This window comes from Callionymus lyra, chromosome 3 (genome assembly GCF_982586985.1).
Source record: "Callionymus lyra chromosome 3, fCalLyr1.hap1.1, whole genome shotgun sequence".
Taxonomy (NCBI): domain Eukaryota; kingdom Metazoa; phylum Chordata; class Actinopteri; order Syngnathiformes; family Callionymidae; genus Callionymus; species Callionymus lyra.
Window position 1 is genome coordinate 22313482 of NC_141820.1, and position 19174 is coordinate 22332655.

At 40.5% G+C, this 19174-nt stretch overlaps 1 protein-coding gene across 10 annotated transcripts in view; it reads right to left on the minus strand.

Annotated features, from left to right (window-relative positions):
- Positions 1 to 19174, minus strand: part of pleca (plectin a) — an 81237-nt gene that overhangs the window by 23407 nt on the left and 38656 nt on the right. For 6 of the 10 annotated variants that reach the window (XM_087787050.1, XM_087787049.1, XM_087787054.1 and 3 more), the window contains 5 exons: positions 9122 to 9183; positions 7388 to 7477; positions 5910 to 5987; positions 5708 to 5800; positions 2216 to 2382 (listed from right to left, as the gene is read on the minus strand). In XM_087787050.1, the coding sequence (XP_087643176.1) occupies positions 2216 to 2382; positions 5708 to 5800; positions 5910 to 5987; positions 7388 to 7477; positions 9122 to 9183 (490 nt within the window). Of the gene's footprint in view, positions 1 to 1163; positions 1569 to 2215; positions 2383 to 5707; positions 5801 to 5909; positions 5988 to 7387; positions 7478 to 9121; positions 9184 to 10851; positions 10997 to 15067; positions 15234 to 19174 lie in introns of those variants that run through there. The other 4 variants (XM_087787055.1, XM_087787052.1, XM_087787051.1 and 1 more) reach the window with 3 other exon arrangements.

Below are 19174 nucleotides of genomic sequence, written 5' to 3' on the forward strand. Positions count from 1 at the left end.
TCTTTTCACAACTTGCTCTTAATGCTGAGATTATCTAACTACCTAAAAGTGCAAATAAACCATGTGAAAATGTGTGTGTTTTGAGGCCTAGACTGGAACAGTGGTTTAGTAGTAAGTCAGCTGATGTCACTTAAAGAAACAGGGTCTTTGTATCAACCAGAAGACATATGCGTAACAGCAGGTATGCCCAAAGTCAGGCCATTTGCAGCCATTGATTAGATGCAATATGACCCGCTAGGTCCATTATAAACTGTATTATTAAACCGGAGAGTTGAAAAAAATAACTGTTTACATCACACAAGTTCCTGTGTGTCAAATGGAAAAGGACACAAAGTAAGTGTTTATAATAATTCTTATCTCTGTCTGTGAAGAAGTTAGTTAATACTGTGTTGGATGGGTTGATGGTATTAGGATTATATTTGGAATTTATGAATGACATAAATCTTAATAAGATTTCATAATTTTCATTTGGCCCAAACTTAATTTGGTTTCATCAAATGTGGCCCCTCGTCAAAAGAAACTTTGGACATCCCAGTGGTACAGAGTGGTAGAGAAAATACCATGGCAAATGCCACCCTAATAAAAAAAGTCCTGCCCCCCTAATTTTATTTCCAAACTGATTACATTCAGTCTATATGCCCGTTATATTTGCACCCCTCAAAAATACAGCATAAATATTTTAATAGCGCTGCCCCTGGTGGCAGGAAAATATGAGCATGGATCCTGATTTTCTTGGTAAAAAGTCTAATATCAAATAATTGATTCAATTATTCAGATAATTATTTAAAAAAAATGGAATTGTGGCTTAAAGTGTAAAATTTAGATTGAATAAGTGTGTTTCGTTCTAATGATATTGTAGGACTTTCCAAGCATCAAGAAATTGTCAATGTTGTTGGTAAAAAATAATACATTTCGATCTGTATCGTGTAATCCACAACACTTAAGTTAACAGTGTTGATCCTCAGATGCACAATTGTCACAAGAAGACAAAAGCAGAAATAATTAAAATAAGATGCTGTCAAATCACGAATCCGAACCGTCAGGATGTGAGATCAAACATGTACGAGCACGAGCCTTAAGATACAAAACCAAGCAGGTCCTTGAAAAGCTGAGTCAGCATCCCTGCACTGAAGTGGCTCTAAAAAAACAACAAGCGTTTGTACATTTGCCTCCCTCTGTCGACGTAATGTTGTCTCCGGGAATGTTGCACGTTTCTCTCTGGAAGGTCCGTCTGACTGTAAGAAAGCGTGTCCCTGCTCAAGTGGGCAATGCGAACCTCGGCTCCTTCTCTCCGCTCCTCTCTCTGGCGGCCTCGTCCGGAGGAGGCCTCGGGACTGAGCGAGCTCCGGCTGGAGTAGAGGGACGTGTCCGTCGGGATGTCCTCGCAAATCATGATCACCCTGTCCTCCAGGTCGCTGACGGACCCCGCCATGCTGCTGGAAGCGCTGTTGAGCCGCCGCTTTGAGTGGAACTTCCTCTTGAGGCTCAACATTTTCCAGCTCGTGTTAATCCTCCAGACAGTAAAGTCGTTAGAGATTCCGTCTCCGCTGAGAAAAAAGTCTCCTAACCCGGGAAAGAATCCGTGGCAGACTGACGGGCGTTTTAGTGTTTTGCTTAAACCTGCCGAGTTTTCCTGAAGGCTATCCTTTTTTTTTCCCTCCTCCACGACACGCCCACATGCCTCGTCTCACATCGACTTCCAACCACACATGAGGTCAACATCTGTGCTTGGAGTAGCAATTAAGCCGTTCCGGGATTTTTGCAGAGGAAATCAAAACCAGGACTCAGTTCATGTAAATAGTCTTGAATCCCAGGACACGGCAGAGATTACATTCCTGCTGGCTCTGACCTGTGTTCTAATGGTGGATCTAAAAATAAGTGACTCTGTGACCTTCTCACTAGACGTCCCTCAGAATCATTTTTATGGGACGTTTCAGAGACACCCATCATGTAAATGTTTTACATATGTTTTACTTCAGATTCAGTCCTTAAAAGATCTTATCTAACTCTAATTACATGCTACTTTGACAAAGACACTCCCAAAAGAATAAGAGAAAACGTGCAAAAAATGGAAACATACATCCTGCGGTGTTTTGAGGCACAAGTTCAAACACGATTCTTGAAAGTAGTTTCATTTGCAGAATTCTGTTTGGATTGCATCTGTTGTGTTTTTTTTAAAACCACGAACAGTGATTTAAGATCTGGACTCACTCACCTGTACTTGTGTATGATGGCGTTGAAGAGTTTGCCGTCCTTCCAGCTGGTGGTGAAGTTGTCACAGCGGAGACCCTGGTAACCCTCCACCATCCTCTGAGACCACAGCAGCAGCTTCTCTTTCGCCGTCATGTTGTCCGACTGGCCGTTCACCTGGATGTCGGAGATCTGGAGGAACAAACAGAGTCGCTTTATTGTCCATCTGTGACTTAGAATGTGATCTATGATTTAGAAAATCTAAAGATGTTTAAAACCAATGTTGAATATTTCACAAGTGGCACCAGTCCCACTAAAATCTGTTGCTACTTACCAAATTATCTTTTATTTGTTTATTTGGATACTTCAGAGTCAACACGTGTTTAAGTTATTCCAGATGCTGCTTTAAAGATTCATTATTTGAGGAAATAAGAAAGCAAACAAAAGATGTTCTTTATCAAAACCACAATCTAGTCAAGGCGGACGATGTTTTAAAAATGACTTTCTAAGCAAGATAGAGACAAAAATCTGCTCAGTAATTGCACTTTAATTGAGAATCTCAGCTCCAAAACACTTTGAACTGCCATTTAGATGTTGTTGTTTTTTTAAAGATATAATGCAAAGGCTGAAAATGTAAAGGTCGCAACAAACTCATAACGCAATGAATTTATCTAATGGAAAACTGTTCTACTGTCATGTTTAATTTCTTCTCCTTCCAACTACACTCTCCCATGTTTCATCAAACTCTAGACCTTTTCATTCAACTTTTTTATAAAAGTGTCTTGAGTTATCAATTACCAAAAGTGCTTGACGTCCAATAATCCTAATTTGTAGATCATTTTGTTGTTGGAAAAAGGATAAACGTCGTGTCGAGGTAACTCTTGATTTACAGTCGTAACACAGTTCTACTCTGACTTGCAACCACCAGCTCAGGGCAATGATTTGAAGAACAATAAATCGAAAAGAAGCAGTTGAAACGTGTCAGGACTCTCCTTTCGAAGGGTGAGGATCTTGGCCGTCCAAGGGGAGACTTGGATTAGGAGTTGGCCAGAACACCGTGTCATAGTGGGGATGGTATACTTCTCAGTATTCCTGCTGCTGCCTTGCTTTGATCAATTTGCTTTGATCGTTTCATTCACAAGATTTTAACCAACATCTTGATGCTCAGCGACAAAAGATGTGGATAGAATGTGATGAGTCACAAAGGAGTTGTGCAAGGATTTGGGCGTAGGTTGGAAAAAAAATGGCATTTCTTCTTTCTGTTCTTCAATGTCCTGTCAGGGAAACCCTGGTGTGGCATTTAAGATGTGGTCAACGAGTGAGTCAGAGTGGAAAGTGGACCTCCACCCACGCAGCCTCTTAAAAATGTCTGCAGTTAAAATCATTCCAGCAGAACAGTAGTGAGGGCTCAGCGGAAATTCTCCATTGTTTGGAGGTCGCCTTAGTGCGCCAAAGAAAAAGGGGATTTTGTTTGTTTTGAAAATTTCAGAGGAGCCTGGTGACTTTCTTTTATGACCTAGACGTTTATTTATGTGCAGTGAAACATCATTAAGCAGCGGTGGACGATGTTTCCTCTCAGTAGAAATCACCGCTCCCTCTTATTCTCACTGAGTCACACGGGTTGAAGACAAACTTCTCAATATAGCCGTGATGCTTGCCAACCCCGGAGGATGTGAAGTAGCTTCAACAAATGTTTTTCTCAGAGAAAAATGAGATTTTGTTCTCAGTACTATAGTGCTTTCACACAGGTCCAAGATGTTTAAAACAGCAGTGGTGGTTTCCAGTAAACGTGCAGAGACACAAACGGGCCTCAAAATACCAATGGAAAGTGGTCTGAGGGAACATTTCAAATAAGAACTTCATCCATCACTTGACTCTCCTCAGGCTATAACTAACTTTTCTTTTACACTCCCTTGCTTAGAGGCATAATTCCATGCACTATTCCACCTACGGTGAGGCACGTTTACAAACCAACAACACACATTTGACTTAACAATCATGAATCCAGGCATGAATTGTCTGCAGAAGTTGTCTTTGTGGCTCCTTGTACATATCGACTCAAAGAAATCTAAGAATGCTTGAGCACAGCTGGGAATACGAAAACTTGGTATTACCATTAGCGATTTTTTCTAATCATTATTTTTACCTTTTCAAATATCTTTAAGAAGTTTTATAGAATTAAATACGTATTCTGCAGTTACACATCAGGTGATTTATCATAAGACCAGTGCATTTCAGACACCATGATATTGTAGATCTCCTCAAAAGTTACCTAGAATGCAAACTCTATTCATTTTCTAGTCACCCACAAGAGTTGGGATTATTCCAAGAGAAATCTGTTCCTTTTTAGATTTACAGGCTAAATTGCATGTTCATTGTAATGTAGCGACTGGAGCTCTGTGATCTTCGTCCAAAAAAGACAGAATTTAAAACGTCTAAATTCCTCCGCACTTGCTCGTCTGTAATGCCCTACTTGATGCGACAAGTCTAGAAGTTTGAAGGCTTAAAATGCTCCAGGTTAATATCACGCTCCCAGTATACTGTCTACGCTGGAATGAACATACATTTTTGCCTATAACTCCAAAGAGGAAAAGGTTACTCTGAACATATTCCCAACCCTTAGTGGATATGAGGGTAAATAAAAGATAGTAATAATTTTGCGTATCAAACCCTTTAAAAGCTAATTTTCCTCCATTATATTTCGCTATTAACTGTTTTTTGTCCTGCATGCATGAACGATCTTCCTCTCTCTCTGCGCTTGATGGATCTACTGACTCCTTTAAGAAACATCTTAAGACGTTTCTATTTGTTCAGGCTTTTCCTTGAATTTCTCGAACTCCTGTGTTGTTCTCAGTATTATCTTGATCTTTAAAGTATGTACTTTTTTGAGTATTGTTTTGATTGTTTAAGCGCTTTGTGACCCTGGTCTCGAAAAGCGCTATATAAATAAATATTACTTACTTACTTACTTCATTGTTCAACAACTTTCCACGGATGTAGAAGTGTGTCTCAACTTTATTTTATTTTTTTTAATTGTTGTTATTGACTCGAGTGTTTCAGACACCCATAATGCAAGCATTAATTTATTTGTGCTTTTGTTTTGTATGGTTATTTCCTAGCTTTATCCGAGTTCTGTCCAATAGGCTGTTTTGCCTCAATAGCTGGTTCCCGTTTGTCAGTTTAAATAGAATCTCTAACGGAAATACTTATCAAGATAACTGGGCGATAAATTTGACTTCAGAATGAATGAATTACATTTTTTTTGTTTTGGGTTTCTGTTCAGCTGTAGTCCATTATGAGAACAAGTACATTTTTCCATTTCCATTGGGAAGTGGATGATTAAACAGGAAATTGCGTTGAGCCATCGAGCAGTCTAAACAAGAGTAAATGAGGGCAATTAACTCCAAGTTCTGAATAATCCACTACTCATGAGACCAGTATTGACTTGACATTCAACAAGTAGAAAGTCACAGGCTCCAGATAAGAAAGTACAAGATTCTTTCTCTTAAGTTTTTACCTGGAAGTGAAGGATGATCGTCCATATCAGCCCAAGGGTCAGTTTGGGATTTCCATCTGCGATGTCATCGTTTCTAATGTTGACCAACTTCACCTAAAGTCAAATGTAAAAGGTCTTTATTTGCAAGTGAACATGTTATAGCATGACTATGTCCTTTTAAAATTGGTAGCATTCGTAGATAACTTCTTCATATTTCACGCACCTGACGATGTTTAAGGAAGTCCAAGGCAATCTGGACATTTTGCAGCTTGTGGAAGCGCATCCGGCCTTTTTCTCGTGGCTGTAAGAGACGACAGTAGAACCATTAAGAGCTGTTGAGAGTCAACCCACAGATCAGAAGACGCCATGACTGAGGAACTTGTGGGTTCAACCATTATTGATCTTCCATAGAAAATAGAAAAATGTAAGAAAAAAAGTAGCAAAAATAAAAATGTGAGGAAAATGAAGAGAGAGAAAAATGATTCTGGTGTATTTTCCAGGTTTGCAAATTCACATTTCAGTTTGTTCTACTGAGACATTTTTCAACTAAAGCTCTACCTATAATGCTACAAACATCGACAAGTCAAGCACTTTAAAGACTTTTCCTTTAATTGACCACACCAACACTCCTAAAAGAAAACTCCTGAATTTAAAAGGTTCTAGCTCCAGTTGAGCGTGTCCACCTCCCTCCCTGTTGTCCACGGAACAGTGTGTGGTAAGTGATGAGATAAAAGGATAACCTCCTGAGATGACAAAGCACAGGCATGAATGATGATGACAGTACCAGAGGTTGATGTGTAAGGGTTGACAGATGCAATGATCAGGAGGAAAAAAGGGTGTTCCGGACATCTTTCGCGACTGTGTGTGTACTGACAACACCCGTCATTAGGGTTGGTGATGACTTTACTTGATCACAACCACAACTTTAAGCCTGTCGTTGTGTATTTATTGACCATAACCGTGCTCACTTTCCAACAGATACCGTTTTCATCCATTTTTTATGGCATCCCAACAACCTTTGCCTGAGGGATCTTGTGATGCCCACTGGGAGACTGGACTCAAAATCTTTACAGCGCTAAAAAGACAATTATGTGAGCACTAAACCACACTGGTTCCACATGGAAAAGCCCAGGTTCTGCTACAAGTCCATGATAGATGAAACTTTGCACTAGATTGGTTTATTCTGGTCATAGACTAGCGTAAAGAGAAGCTACAGGACAATGATTTCTTATCGGTGTCTTCAGTACAGTACCAAAGCGGAGGTACTCAAATCTACTCGGAATGGAGGCGACAATGTCGGACACAAACAAAGGGTGGTGTCACCATCATCATGCACTGCCCAGGTGAGCAGGTGACGCATGCTACGCTGGAGGAGGCGGCGGCCAGCCACGGTCCAGGCGCCACTCACCAACCGCAAGTTCCTGAAAAGGTCGCGCTCCCTCGTCTACCACGGCAAGAGCATTGCGAGAGGAAGGCAAAGGACAGCAGACAGGAATTAGATAAAGAAAAAAAAAAAGGAGGTCAAACAGGTCAGTGCAGTCGGATGGAAGCAGAGAAATGAAAATTAGTCTCCTGTTATAATCGGATGAACGAAATCTTCTCAGAAACGCATGCTGGGGTGAAACAGGTAAGAAACAGCGTGAGTCGCCTGAACACACATAAACCCGGAGAGAGACTTCAATTCAGGTCACCAAAGCTCACCAGAGTCTCTCCAGACAGAACCTCCAGCAGGGAGATGAGGTTGTGTCCATCTCGGAGGTCTTCGTACAGGTCGCTGACATGGCGCTGAGCCTGCGGAGAGAACAGTAGTTAAGTACTCGTAGAGAGACCAACATTACAGTCATGCAGTCATTACAGAGGAACTCTCTCACAGCATCAACCCACGGATGCTTCTCAAAGGATTCATTTTAAGAAACCTGATCTTAAAATGTGTCTTAATATTTTATCTTGAAGCATAAATCTGTATGTCGTAGAGGAGGGAAGGACACAGTGATAAATACTAATCTGTACATATCTAGTCTGGAGTTTGATCACGGTTTTCGTCTAGCAGCCGCTCAAACGGAGACACACCAGTTTATAGCCACAACAATTCCAGAGCCACCACAGAACAAAACTCAACAGCACCACCTCAATGTTGTGAGCAGGCATGCAGGCAGACTTAAACCTACCTCTGCCTTCCAGTGCTGACGAACAAAGGAGAAGATGGAAGGATGGAAAGAAGAAAGAAGGCGATGAGAAACGATAAGACGGGTGAAGAATTGGTTTTGAAATAAAGGAAAGTAGTTCCTCTATGAGGTTCTATAATTGAGTCCAGATGAATACAATGTTCCTTTCATAACCCATTGGATACATTTGTGTTACCGTCCTGGCCTCACACTGGAGTCTTTCATTCTACCCCGAATGATGTGCGAGACGAGCAGCGCTAGACTTTTGTAGATCGTCCAGTAGGAACGGAACGTTCCTCTCGGTCTCGACATTCGATCCCATGATGCCGCAGTGAGCGTGAGTCATCGTTTCCTTGGGAGCCGATGAATCATGGAGTCAATTTATAAATAAAGATAAACATCTGATTGGGGTTCTCGCTTCAGGAAATGTCGCAATTAATGACGCATGCTCTGAAAGTCCTGAGGTTTAGTAATTCTGGATATTTAGATGTCGTAGTATAAGTATAACATTCTAATGTTGACTTATTATATCATAACCAGTTGATTTATAATGCCTTTTAATTAGTCCAATAAAGAAAAAACAACTGGGATAAATATTTAATTTCTTCTCAAATACTGATCTGAAAGTTCATCAAAAGGTTGACCTCAAAGGCAATAATAATAATAAAAAAATAAAAAACTGTACCTGCATACATATAAATACATTTTAAGTTGTACCTCCTAAAATACAAAAGTTAAAAAAATGGTTTTCTTTTCGACCAAGTGTATCAAGTCACACAACATGATGCAAATAATATTTAGACATAAAAAGAGAAACTGATGGATCTTAAATGATTCATATGCAACACAGTAGCCAATACCAGGTTATATTTCAGGATTCTCATCGAAAGGTTCTTAGACCTTCTAACTTTTTTTTATCTTTTCCTACAGAATTGCCAATTCACATAATGTCTCTACAGACAGACTCCAACAGTGAGAGTTCACGGTCCAGGACCTCCCTGCTCCCCAACAGAGCCCTGAGGACCCACCTAGACCACCTGCAGCCCAGATGTGCGTTCTTGCATGGATCCTGACTCACTCTTTGATAAATAAATGCATATGTGAGGTGTGATAAATCAGGAGCAGATTCCTATTCATGGAACAGATGTTTACATACTGTTCTCAGGTTGAACTTTGCATTGCTAAAAAAATACTTCAATGAACAAGTTTTTCTTCTGTGCTGTCATAAGGAACCACTGACTTTGAAATCCATAGAGAAACATTTCCATACCTTAATAAGGTGCTTGTTGACCCATTTTGTGAAGGTCTTCTTCTGAACTCTGTCCCGTTCATCTGTGGAAGAAAAAATGAGGTGAAAATAAATTCATCAACTCAATCCAAACAGTCAGTGACCAGTAAATGACCATTTTACTACCATACATTTCTGGAGACTTTCTGGACTCTTTCAAACAATCTGTCTAAAGGCAAATCCACAAGCAATAAAAGAAGGTATACTATATGACAATTCACATTTTCCACCCTGCCTTCACTCTCTTCTTCACCTAACGTGCTTTGGGTTAATCTGACTGATAAACTCCAAATACAGTTTTAAATTCCACAATTCTTTCTTCTCCTGCCTCCCCCATTTCCACACTTGTTTTAAGCCAAGGCTGTCATTAACCTCCTCTCCTCCCCCTCTCATTACTCTCGCTACAAATCACTCTATCATTATCAAACCATTGTCCTTGAGCCACACACGACACTCATCCCAACTTATCCATAACTGATAAAGCTGTGACGGAGATATTAGGTTTGTGTTCAAAATGAACACATACACTGGCAGTACTGCAGGCCATACTTCACAAGTGTGTTCCCAGCTGTTGTGGATCTTACACACACGTCAATCATAAGAGAAAAGGGAGGGGGTTGTACTTTGGGAGGCTCCTCAGTCATCACCACCATAAAAACAAGTTTCACCCTGTCACTGCCTTATTTTCCACTTTCATCGTGTCAACAAGCACATTCTGGCACGGAACAAGCGTCGCCAGTCCTTGTTTTCAAATGTCAGCGTAAACAATAACATGTTAGAAAAAAGATTGTCTCAGATATTCAGGTGGATGAACTTTTGGAATAGGTTGGTGCCGTAGGGCAAAAAGTCAAAATAGTAATTTGTGAATCATAGTAGGTTAGCTAACGTTTATGGTTTTCCAAATCGCTCACCTGCGCCAACATTGACTGCACACATTTGAAGCTATTTGCTATTTTAAGGGTGTTATCTTATGCTTGGGATTTATTCTTAAGTCTTAAGGCTGCAAAAAAAAACTACCATGCATACTTGTCAGCTAGCTAACAGTACACAACATAAACTATTTTACAATTCAAAACTCCAGCTAGGGGACTCACTAAATCATTAAATGTCACCTTTAAGAACTTCAAATTTTTGACCCATGAAGATGTGCAAGCTTGGTCTTTCTACGTTCCTAAAAGAAATACATGAATAAACTTTTGCAATCTAGTAAAACATCCTGGTTATTAAACCAAAAAATATACCTTATTCTTACTAGGCGTAATCTGGCGAGGTATTACAGGAATTCTCAAATAAAAGGATTTTAACAAGTCAACAAAATTGAACAATTGGAACACAATGCAAATAAACAAAATAAAACATAGAGGTCGCTTGATTTTGTATCTTCTGTGTAAAATAACCCATGTCACTTTAATATCAAATAAAAAATGTATTTAAAATGTTTTACGGAACTTGTGGTTGACGGTTGCATTAGACCACTTTGCACTTCCACATATTCCAAATTACCGTAAAAATTAGGAAGTGAAACACACAAATCAACATTTCTCTGTCATTTCTCAAAATGGCACAAACTAGAACCGACCAATGAGAAGAGGAAAAGCCATGATTCATTGAGGGGTGTGGCCATTTGAGGAGACCGCCGTGGTCACACTACCAACCTAGCTCATCAGATTACCGCAATAAAATGAATTCACGAGAAAATAAACCAACTCTACCTTTCCTGTAAGACGTGGCCTGGAGACGCGGGTATTGTCCGTTCTCTATAAAGACCACGTCACTGGACATGCTGTCGGACGAGTAGTTTCTGAACCTGGGCTCCATTCAGTAAAGCGTCTTGTGGTCCTTGGAGCCGTGTGGACGTGCTTCACAGCATCTGAGCCAAGTGAGTAAGTGGGAGTGTACCAGCTAGTGACTCTGTTCCTCTAGTCTCCCTCTCTTTTCTTTGACATCAAAAACCCATCTCTATGTCTCAACAACACTTGCAGAATTCCTGCCCGCCGGCTACCGTGTCAAAATCTGTCATTCTGCACCGAGCAAAGAACAGAGGAGGGACGACCCCACTGCAGTGGTCGACACACCCAAACACCTTGACAAAGACAGTACTGAAAGACAGAGGGTGTCACTTTTAAGTGGTTAAAAATACAACACTACATCACATTTTTAGATAAAACATTAATAAATTACATTTCCCAATAATGAACTTGAAGCACAATTAACTAAACACATTTTTTTTCCTAAAGTTGATGCAAAGTTATCAAATGATTTCTGTTTGTGTCCGAAATTGCCGCTTCCATTTCTCTATTATGTTTTAGTTGTGTTTCAAGCAAGGTTTATGATGAATTTCCTTCAGTATGTGAAGCAGGAAAGTGGTGAGGATTCCTCAGGGACTCAGTGTATATCAGTAGACACTATCAGAGACCAGGTTTGATCCTGGGCCAGTCATATCATTGAATAGGGTGGAAGTTAAGATAAATCCGAGTTGATTCTGGGAGAGACTGCATGATCGTCACAGCCTCAAGGCTAAAAGGTTTTATGTCTTTCCTGTGCTTGCCTTGGTTTCCTCTTGACATTTTGTTTTCCTCCTAAAACATGCATGACTCCACAGACATGAATGTATGTGACCCTATAAAGGGAATTTGCCACATAAAATTGAATTAAACCAATTAATTGTCAAAAGTGCACCTGCTATGTGAACAGTGTCCATCATGGTGTGTTCTTGTCATTTTTATGCATCTAACGGATCAAATTCTGTATGTTGTCTGTTGTCACCCATTTCAAAACTGTCAGAACTAATGAAATACTGTCGGGTTGGAAGACCGACTAGAAGGTTTGAGATTGACACGATGGTCTAGACGGGACATTCTCCAGATGCCAGCGAAGGGAGGGGACTTGTCAAGACTCGACATCATGAAAAAATTGTTCTCCAGCCATGTAAAGGTTTCTAAGGTAAATAAAAAAACAGCTTGTTTATCTCATGTTTCTTCTCTTATCAAGCCGTGTGGCTTATTGTGTTGAACTTTTAACAATGATGACCACACCTGCATTCCTCGGCGGGCTCACCCTTCCTCCACCCAAGGGGGCTCTACCTTCACAGATCCCCTCGCCCCTTACAGCAGGTAGCAGCATGTCCTATCAGCCCACCGAGTTCAGGAATGTTAACACCAACCAGATATCATCTGGTGTGCAGGTCCTGATGGAGTTTATTTTGGATGGATGATGGAATTTCAATCCAGATAGTTTAGGAGAGACGCCTCAGTCAAGGTGATTAATCTCTGCTCTGAGGGCGTTCTGGATGCAACCCAATATGGAGTTGGCAGCGAGGATGGCATGAACGGAAGACAGGAGATGTCTGTCTGTCTATCATTACAGCTTCCAGGAATGTGTGTCCTCACATAGGTACAGTATCACTGACATGAGTTCTGTTTCAGAAATACACCACAATAATAGAAGGTGCCAAGAGATTCAAAATATTCCTTCACGTCTAAACCTTCCCACATAATAAGAAAATGAAATCCTAAACACGTACGTACTATCTTTCTATGTAATGCATTGTTTTTATTAAACTGCCATGGCGCCCCGGCTAGAGCCAAAATGGCCACAAATATGCCAGAGGTATACGGTCGGATGAACCAGTGCAGGTGCGTTCATCAGTGGAGTCCAGGAGAGGTGCGACTAAATTCCTTTTCTTTCAGCGCTAGATGACCTCATAAGTATCCGCTTGATCCTGTTTGAAAGAAACCTGAACCCTTCCTCTTCTTCGGACCACTTTTAAGCCGATCCAAATCTCTTCCCTGGCATTTTAAACAAAGCGTTACATCACGTTTTGTGAGAAAGATTTGCAACCACCCAAAAGCACTGAAATTGATTTTGATTTATCACACTGAAGAACACAACATGAGAACCTCATTGGATGTTTTTCTCAACAACAAGGTTGAGCTGTAAGTACGACTCATACTTGATGACAAATCAACAAAGACATGTGAGAATATTGGAATCGTGTCGAGGTCCAAGCATTCGGACAGAATGGAGAGAAGGGGCTATGATGACGATGTTTAAAAAAAAACGGTATCAACAAGTAAATGTGAGTTTCTGAAACAAAATGTTTGCGTACAAAAGGCCTGGGAAACCCTAAGAAGGTACTAATAAGTTGTTCTAATAAATTCTAAGTTGACAACAACACGTGTGTGGCCTGAAAACAGCCACGAAGAAGCTACATGCTACACACTCTCATACACGCTGTGATTGTTGCATAACTCAAGAGTTTTCACGTCGATTCTATTGAGCAACATTCCACTGATAGTGTGGTTACACTGACATTGATAAGCAAACCTCACTGATCTTCATCAGCGTCTACCTGAGTTGAACAGGTATCATGAAGAAATAGCACTTTGGCTCCCTCTTCAGTTTATAAACGACACCTTCATAAAGGTTGCCAGAATGAATCCCCTTCAATGGCTAACAAGCTGGCAGCAGTCCAGAACGACAGGGAAGAAAGTCAACAGCACAACCTTGGACTCAGTCTTTTGTTGGTGCTCCGTCACTTCGACTCAAGGGCGAGGACTGAGTGGTTGCCATAGTAACACACACAGAAATGCAAACTTTGAATGTAGAAGGAAACGGCAAAAGAATTTGAGGTTACAAACTCAAAGTTTCACTTTTGCGTTTGAGGTCGAGCACACACGCGATGTTTACCCAAGTCATCGACGGTTGGCAGGTTTTAACCGTCAGCAGGCATCATGTTGTGTTGACGTAGCAACTGCAGCTAAACATATACACATGTTTATGTACCCTTCTATTAACGTTGTCTAAATATAAACAAGTGTACCAGTTTTGTTTAAAGCAACTATAGCATTTTAAGTAACCCACATTTGAGAAATCATAGATCTACTAATAGTGAAGCTATTTAACTAAACTAACAATATTATTAACTATTAGTTGGGTAATGCTTGGTTCAGGCCTCTTTGCTCCTTGACGATCTATTTCTATAGCGTATGAAAATAAACTGCACTTGAACATTTGAAACCGTTTGTTAGTTCTTAAGACCGGCTTTAAATAATCAGCTATTTTAGTTTTATAAACTGATAACGGCTGAGTTAAACTTTATTAGTTGATTTATTAAAAGTCTGTTTGTACTAAAACAAGTTTGCTCAGCTGGAAGCAAGGGGTTAGTAAGCCTGCATTGAATAGTGGGTTTAATACATTTAGACTCCTTTAAGTGTGTTACAGGAGGAAAAAATGTTCATATAATAGATTTTTTTTGTTTTTTCTTTTCACATAGTCTCTTATTTTCCAACATTTTGATTTTAATGTATTTCATTACGAGAATTATGCTCTTGATACTATGAATTCTAACACATGTTTTCCACTAAGAAGACAAGGTTTCTTTACATAACATAATTGATAACGTAAAAAAAAACAACGTTGAAGGACCCAAGGTCTCAAACAGCCCTCCCAAAAGTTTTTTTTTGCTTTATTTTTGGCTGCAAGATAGGATCCTTTAAAATGGATATCAGACTTAGAAACTTTTACTGCCAGTGTTCATGTGTATCATGTAATAAATAGAATGCACTGTTTGAGGAGTAAAGGATGACTGCATCTGCTCTTTGTCAATTGTCAATATAAGAAATAGGGATATTTAATATCCAAGGTGAAAAATATATTTGTTTAAATAAACAGCAGCTGTGTCTGATATTAGTTTTTCAAAATAAAAAAACCCTCAGAGTAAAAGTGAGTTCCATTGTTACTCAACACTATAGCAACATCGACATGTCAACGAGTATAAATGCAAGCACAGCTGTGTTTAACTTTGCATCAACAGTTGTATGATGGGATGCTCCCTGAGAGGAGAGGGTTAACCCTCCAGCAGCCCCTCCCTCCTCCTCCCTCCCTCCCTCCCTCCCCCGCTCCCTCGGATGGAGAGACCGGACTCACCGACGCAACACATGCGGCTGTGCAGATGCGACAAAACGTCCTCCCTGCGCATCTCGTGGATATAGTTCGTGGTCCGGTACTCCAGCTCCCAGGTCAGCCCCCGGCGCCAGGCCGGCACCGAGTCCGCGACAGACGTCTCCATCTGGGCCATCCTCGTGCGAGTGTTCCCGCTGAAGCCTCGCAGCAGCTCTGGTGAACGCCCCCTTAACTTTCCCTGGTACCAACCCACGGAGGGGGTTTGTGTTTTTCTGTCTTCTCTATTCAAGCCACATGGAGGGAAACACACTCACACACGCAGGGTCGTGTCGGATTGCAGACGGTGTCACATCCAGTCCGGCCCACTTTTTTTTTTTTTTTCTCAGATGGAACCGTCCTCGTGCGTAAAGAGAGCCTCCATCCACAAATACACCAGGTCCAAAGATACGTCCTCAGTTTAGCATCTGCTGACCCCCTCTGTGTCACACAACCCTTCAGACCCGACTCCACGAAGGTATAAACATGTCTGTGGAGTCGACCAGAACCATCACAATCGTCGCATACTTCCCAGCATTCCACGCAGCTGTGAATCATAAATCTACACAAAGGCATGTGTGTCTCAACTCAACAGTCACATAAAAGTTTTACTGGCTGGAAACCAAGTTGTGATTGAACGGCGTGTCAATAAAGTGACATTAAGTGGGAGGGGCTCCTGAAGTACAGAGTTTGACTTCAGGTGAGGTAATTATAACTGAGAAAGTGTCAAAAGTGTATATTAGTGCACAAGGTCTCACTTGGAAGCATCTTTATGTGAAGGAAATGATAGTTATTTCATTTTCTACACACAATAACTACAGAAAACTGGGAGAGGTATTTCAAAAATGATGTATGATATGTTCCTGCTTGCCAGGTTAGTCGTGATATACTTGTTTAACAATGAAAGATAAGCCATCATTGTTGTTGTTTTTTTGGGAGGACCCCTCCAGTGTCGTGCAGCAACATGAGTCACTGTAGTTAACTATTGGGCAACACAAATCCACCAAAAGATTCACTGAGTAACATTTGTAGTCAACAAGGGGCCCATGTCTAGCATCACAAGATAACTTTACAAAGTACGCTGTACCATTAGTAAAGTTAGATATATTATCAGACGTTTCTAGTTATCGCAGCGACTCCTCCGGCACTTTTCAATATCCAACTTTATTTAAAATGTCATATCGTCACACAAGTTATCTCGAGACACTTTATAGTTCAAGTAATACTATATTGGTGAAAGTGGCGAGTAAAAACTTCCTTTAAGAAGGCAGAAACCTCGAGCAGAACCAGACTTATAGACTATGAAGTAAATTGGAAGTGAGTTTATACATATGTATAAACTTATATAAACATATATATGGAGACATACTGTCTTCAGTAGCTCGTAATACGTCTCAGATTCTAAACAGGTCTTATAACTAATTATATGTTTTAGTGGTCGGGTAAATTCCAAGACTCAAGGACAACACGTGCCTTCTCCAGACTCCCTAGCGGGCAACACTAGAAATGTGATTTAAAAAAAAGTACAAAATGAAATTGTAAATCTCTACATGACTGTTTTTTTAATAGATTTACTCATGAGGGCCACATAAACAGGCCCCATTACAGGGTAATTTTTTTTTAAATGTCCTGATGAACAGGTTTAAGTGTTGATCACTCCTGACTGCCAGTATACATAATAAACACACAGCTCAAACTGAGCGTTTGCTTCATGATATCTAATAAGGTCAGACCTTATCAATATGATCTACAGTGTTGGACCACATGACAAGTTCACTCCACAAAGATCTTTCTTCAGGCACTACAGAGGACCCACACATCTATCATGAAACTTTGAAGAAGCAGGCAAACGTTTGTCTGCCGTCTTGAAAGAGGGTCGTGTGAGGACATTGGTGGGTGTGTTTTTGTTCTCAATGCATTTCAACTTTTTTTTTTTCCATTCTGTTGACTAAGAGCCCTTGTTTAGTGTGTAGACAGGAAAGTGAGTCACAGCTGCTCACAGTCGGCCAAGAAGCAGTGAAACCGTATCCGCATTTTGCCGCACGGGTTCTGGCCCACATGGGACACCGGCACCGATCTGGGTGTGTCTTCCTCAATGAAAGAGTTTCAATGCGGCAGTAGAAAGACAGAAGTAAAACAATGACTGTAAAAAAGTTGTTACCCTTTTGCACGCCAGGATGGGAAAATGGAAAAACAGGTGTCTCACTCCATAATGGCCGGTTTATTTTACAAGAGGATGACGCAGCTAAAATTCAATTAAAGTCTTTATCACAGTCACACATCACTCGCCTCCTTCAAGGTCCAGAGGACAAAGAGTCGGAGAAGGAAGAGACGGGTCACTCTCCTGCCGTTTGTTATGATTGTTGCTAGGACACCCCGGGTCCTCATGTCTCCGGGGAAGAACTATGACTATTGGCCCGTGAACCAGTCGCTGGAGCTTTTAATAAACATGCTGCTGGATCCCTTTCACCCACTTACCTCAAAGGCACCTTGTTACGCTATAAAAACCCAGACTTTGCCCGTGTATGCTAAGCTAAAACATAAACATTACATCACAGATAGAAGTCCTTCAACCTTTCTTCAAGAAGCAGACATTTGAGCCGGACTGATGTAAAGAGCAAAGACCTTTTGTCTGGGAAATGAAACCCGATCAGTTCTGATGCAAATAAACATTGACAGAAGGTGCAGGCAGTTGTGATGTTTGCATGTAGTTCACCAGTCAAACCTGTTTGACTAATGATAACGACTGATGCACAAGTCTATACAAAACTATAGTAGATAAAAAATAACTTTTGTTTTTGGTTTCCATTAAGGCAGAACCACACTTGAAGGTCAGTAAGAGATGACAACCTCCCCACAAAAATGCTCTCAACTTACAATGAGGAAAATAGATATACAGTGGGTGCGGAAAGTAATCGGACCCCCTTCGATTTTTCACTCTTTGTTTCATTGCAGCCATTCGCTAAATTCATTTAAGTTCATTTTTTCGAAAAACTTGTTGCATCATTGCCAAGAAGACTCGTGGCTGTACTAGCTCTAAAAGGTGCTTCTTTCCTTAATACTAAGCAAGGTGTCTGAATACTTATGACCATGTGATATTTCAGTTTTCCTTTTTTAATAAATTTGCAAAAATTGCTACATTTCTGTCTTTTGTCTGTCAAGATGGGGTGCTGAGTGTACACTATTGAGGGAAAAAATGAATTACTTAAATGAAGCTGTAATTATGTTTTTTTTTGGACTTATTCACCCAGCTTCACTAGACTCCATATGACAAAATCAAATATACTGTCTTGAGGACTATAGTACTTTAGAGAAAAAGTGTAAAAGTCAAGTCCAGTGTGGAAAAAAGGTCCTCTTAATGGGGGTTCTCAATAGTATAGGGCAGGTGTTATATAAACAAACATTTTGGAGTGGCATCTTCTGCCTTGCTACTGTATCTCTCTGTTGCTGGGAAGAAAAAAGCTGAGCCAAAAGGCTAAGCTCTTGATGTATCGATACCATTAAGCAGTTGAAATCCAAACCCACTTTTAGTCCCCCTTCGACGGCAGTAGGCAGTGACCCACCAGCTCAACCATGAGGTTCAAAAAATTTAATTTAATTAAGACTCTGTCAAGAAAAATGAGTATCTGACAATTGAGACAATTAGTCTAGACAACTCCCAGGTGAGGTATTCCAACTATCTTCTACATGTCGGAGGTCTGGGTAAGAAACCAGGTGTCAAAGGAGAGATTATATCTCATTATATACTGAAGCCCCCAACAAGAGCTGCAGGATGTTTCTGTCTTGACCCAATTGACCCATAAACTAGAGAGTTTTAAGTTAAATTTCCTCTACAAAAGGTTTCCTTAAAAGAAACTTGAGGTAAAAAAAAAACCCTGAGATCTACTTCCTCGTCCTAAAACATTTCATACAAGTTTAGATTAATTTCATACCAAACCTCCTGCTTATTGCTTCCAAACCACAAGGTGTGACCTGTTCTTGCCTCATTCGAGAGCCAAGCATTAACCTCAGAGTCTCCCTTTTAAACACACACCACAAACCATAGTCTCAAGATGTGACTTCAGGCTACTTTGCTTCCACTCTCAAGGAAGACAT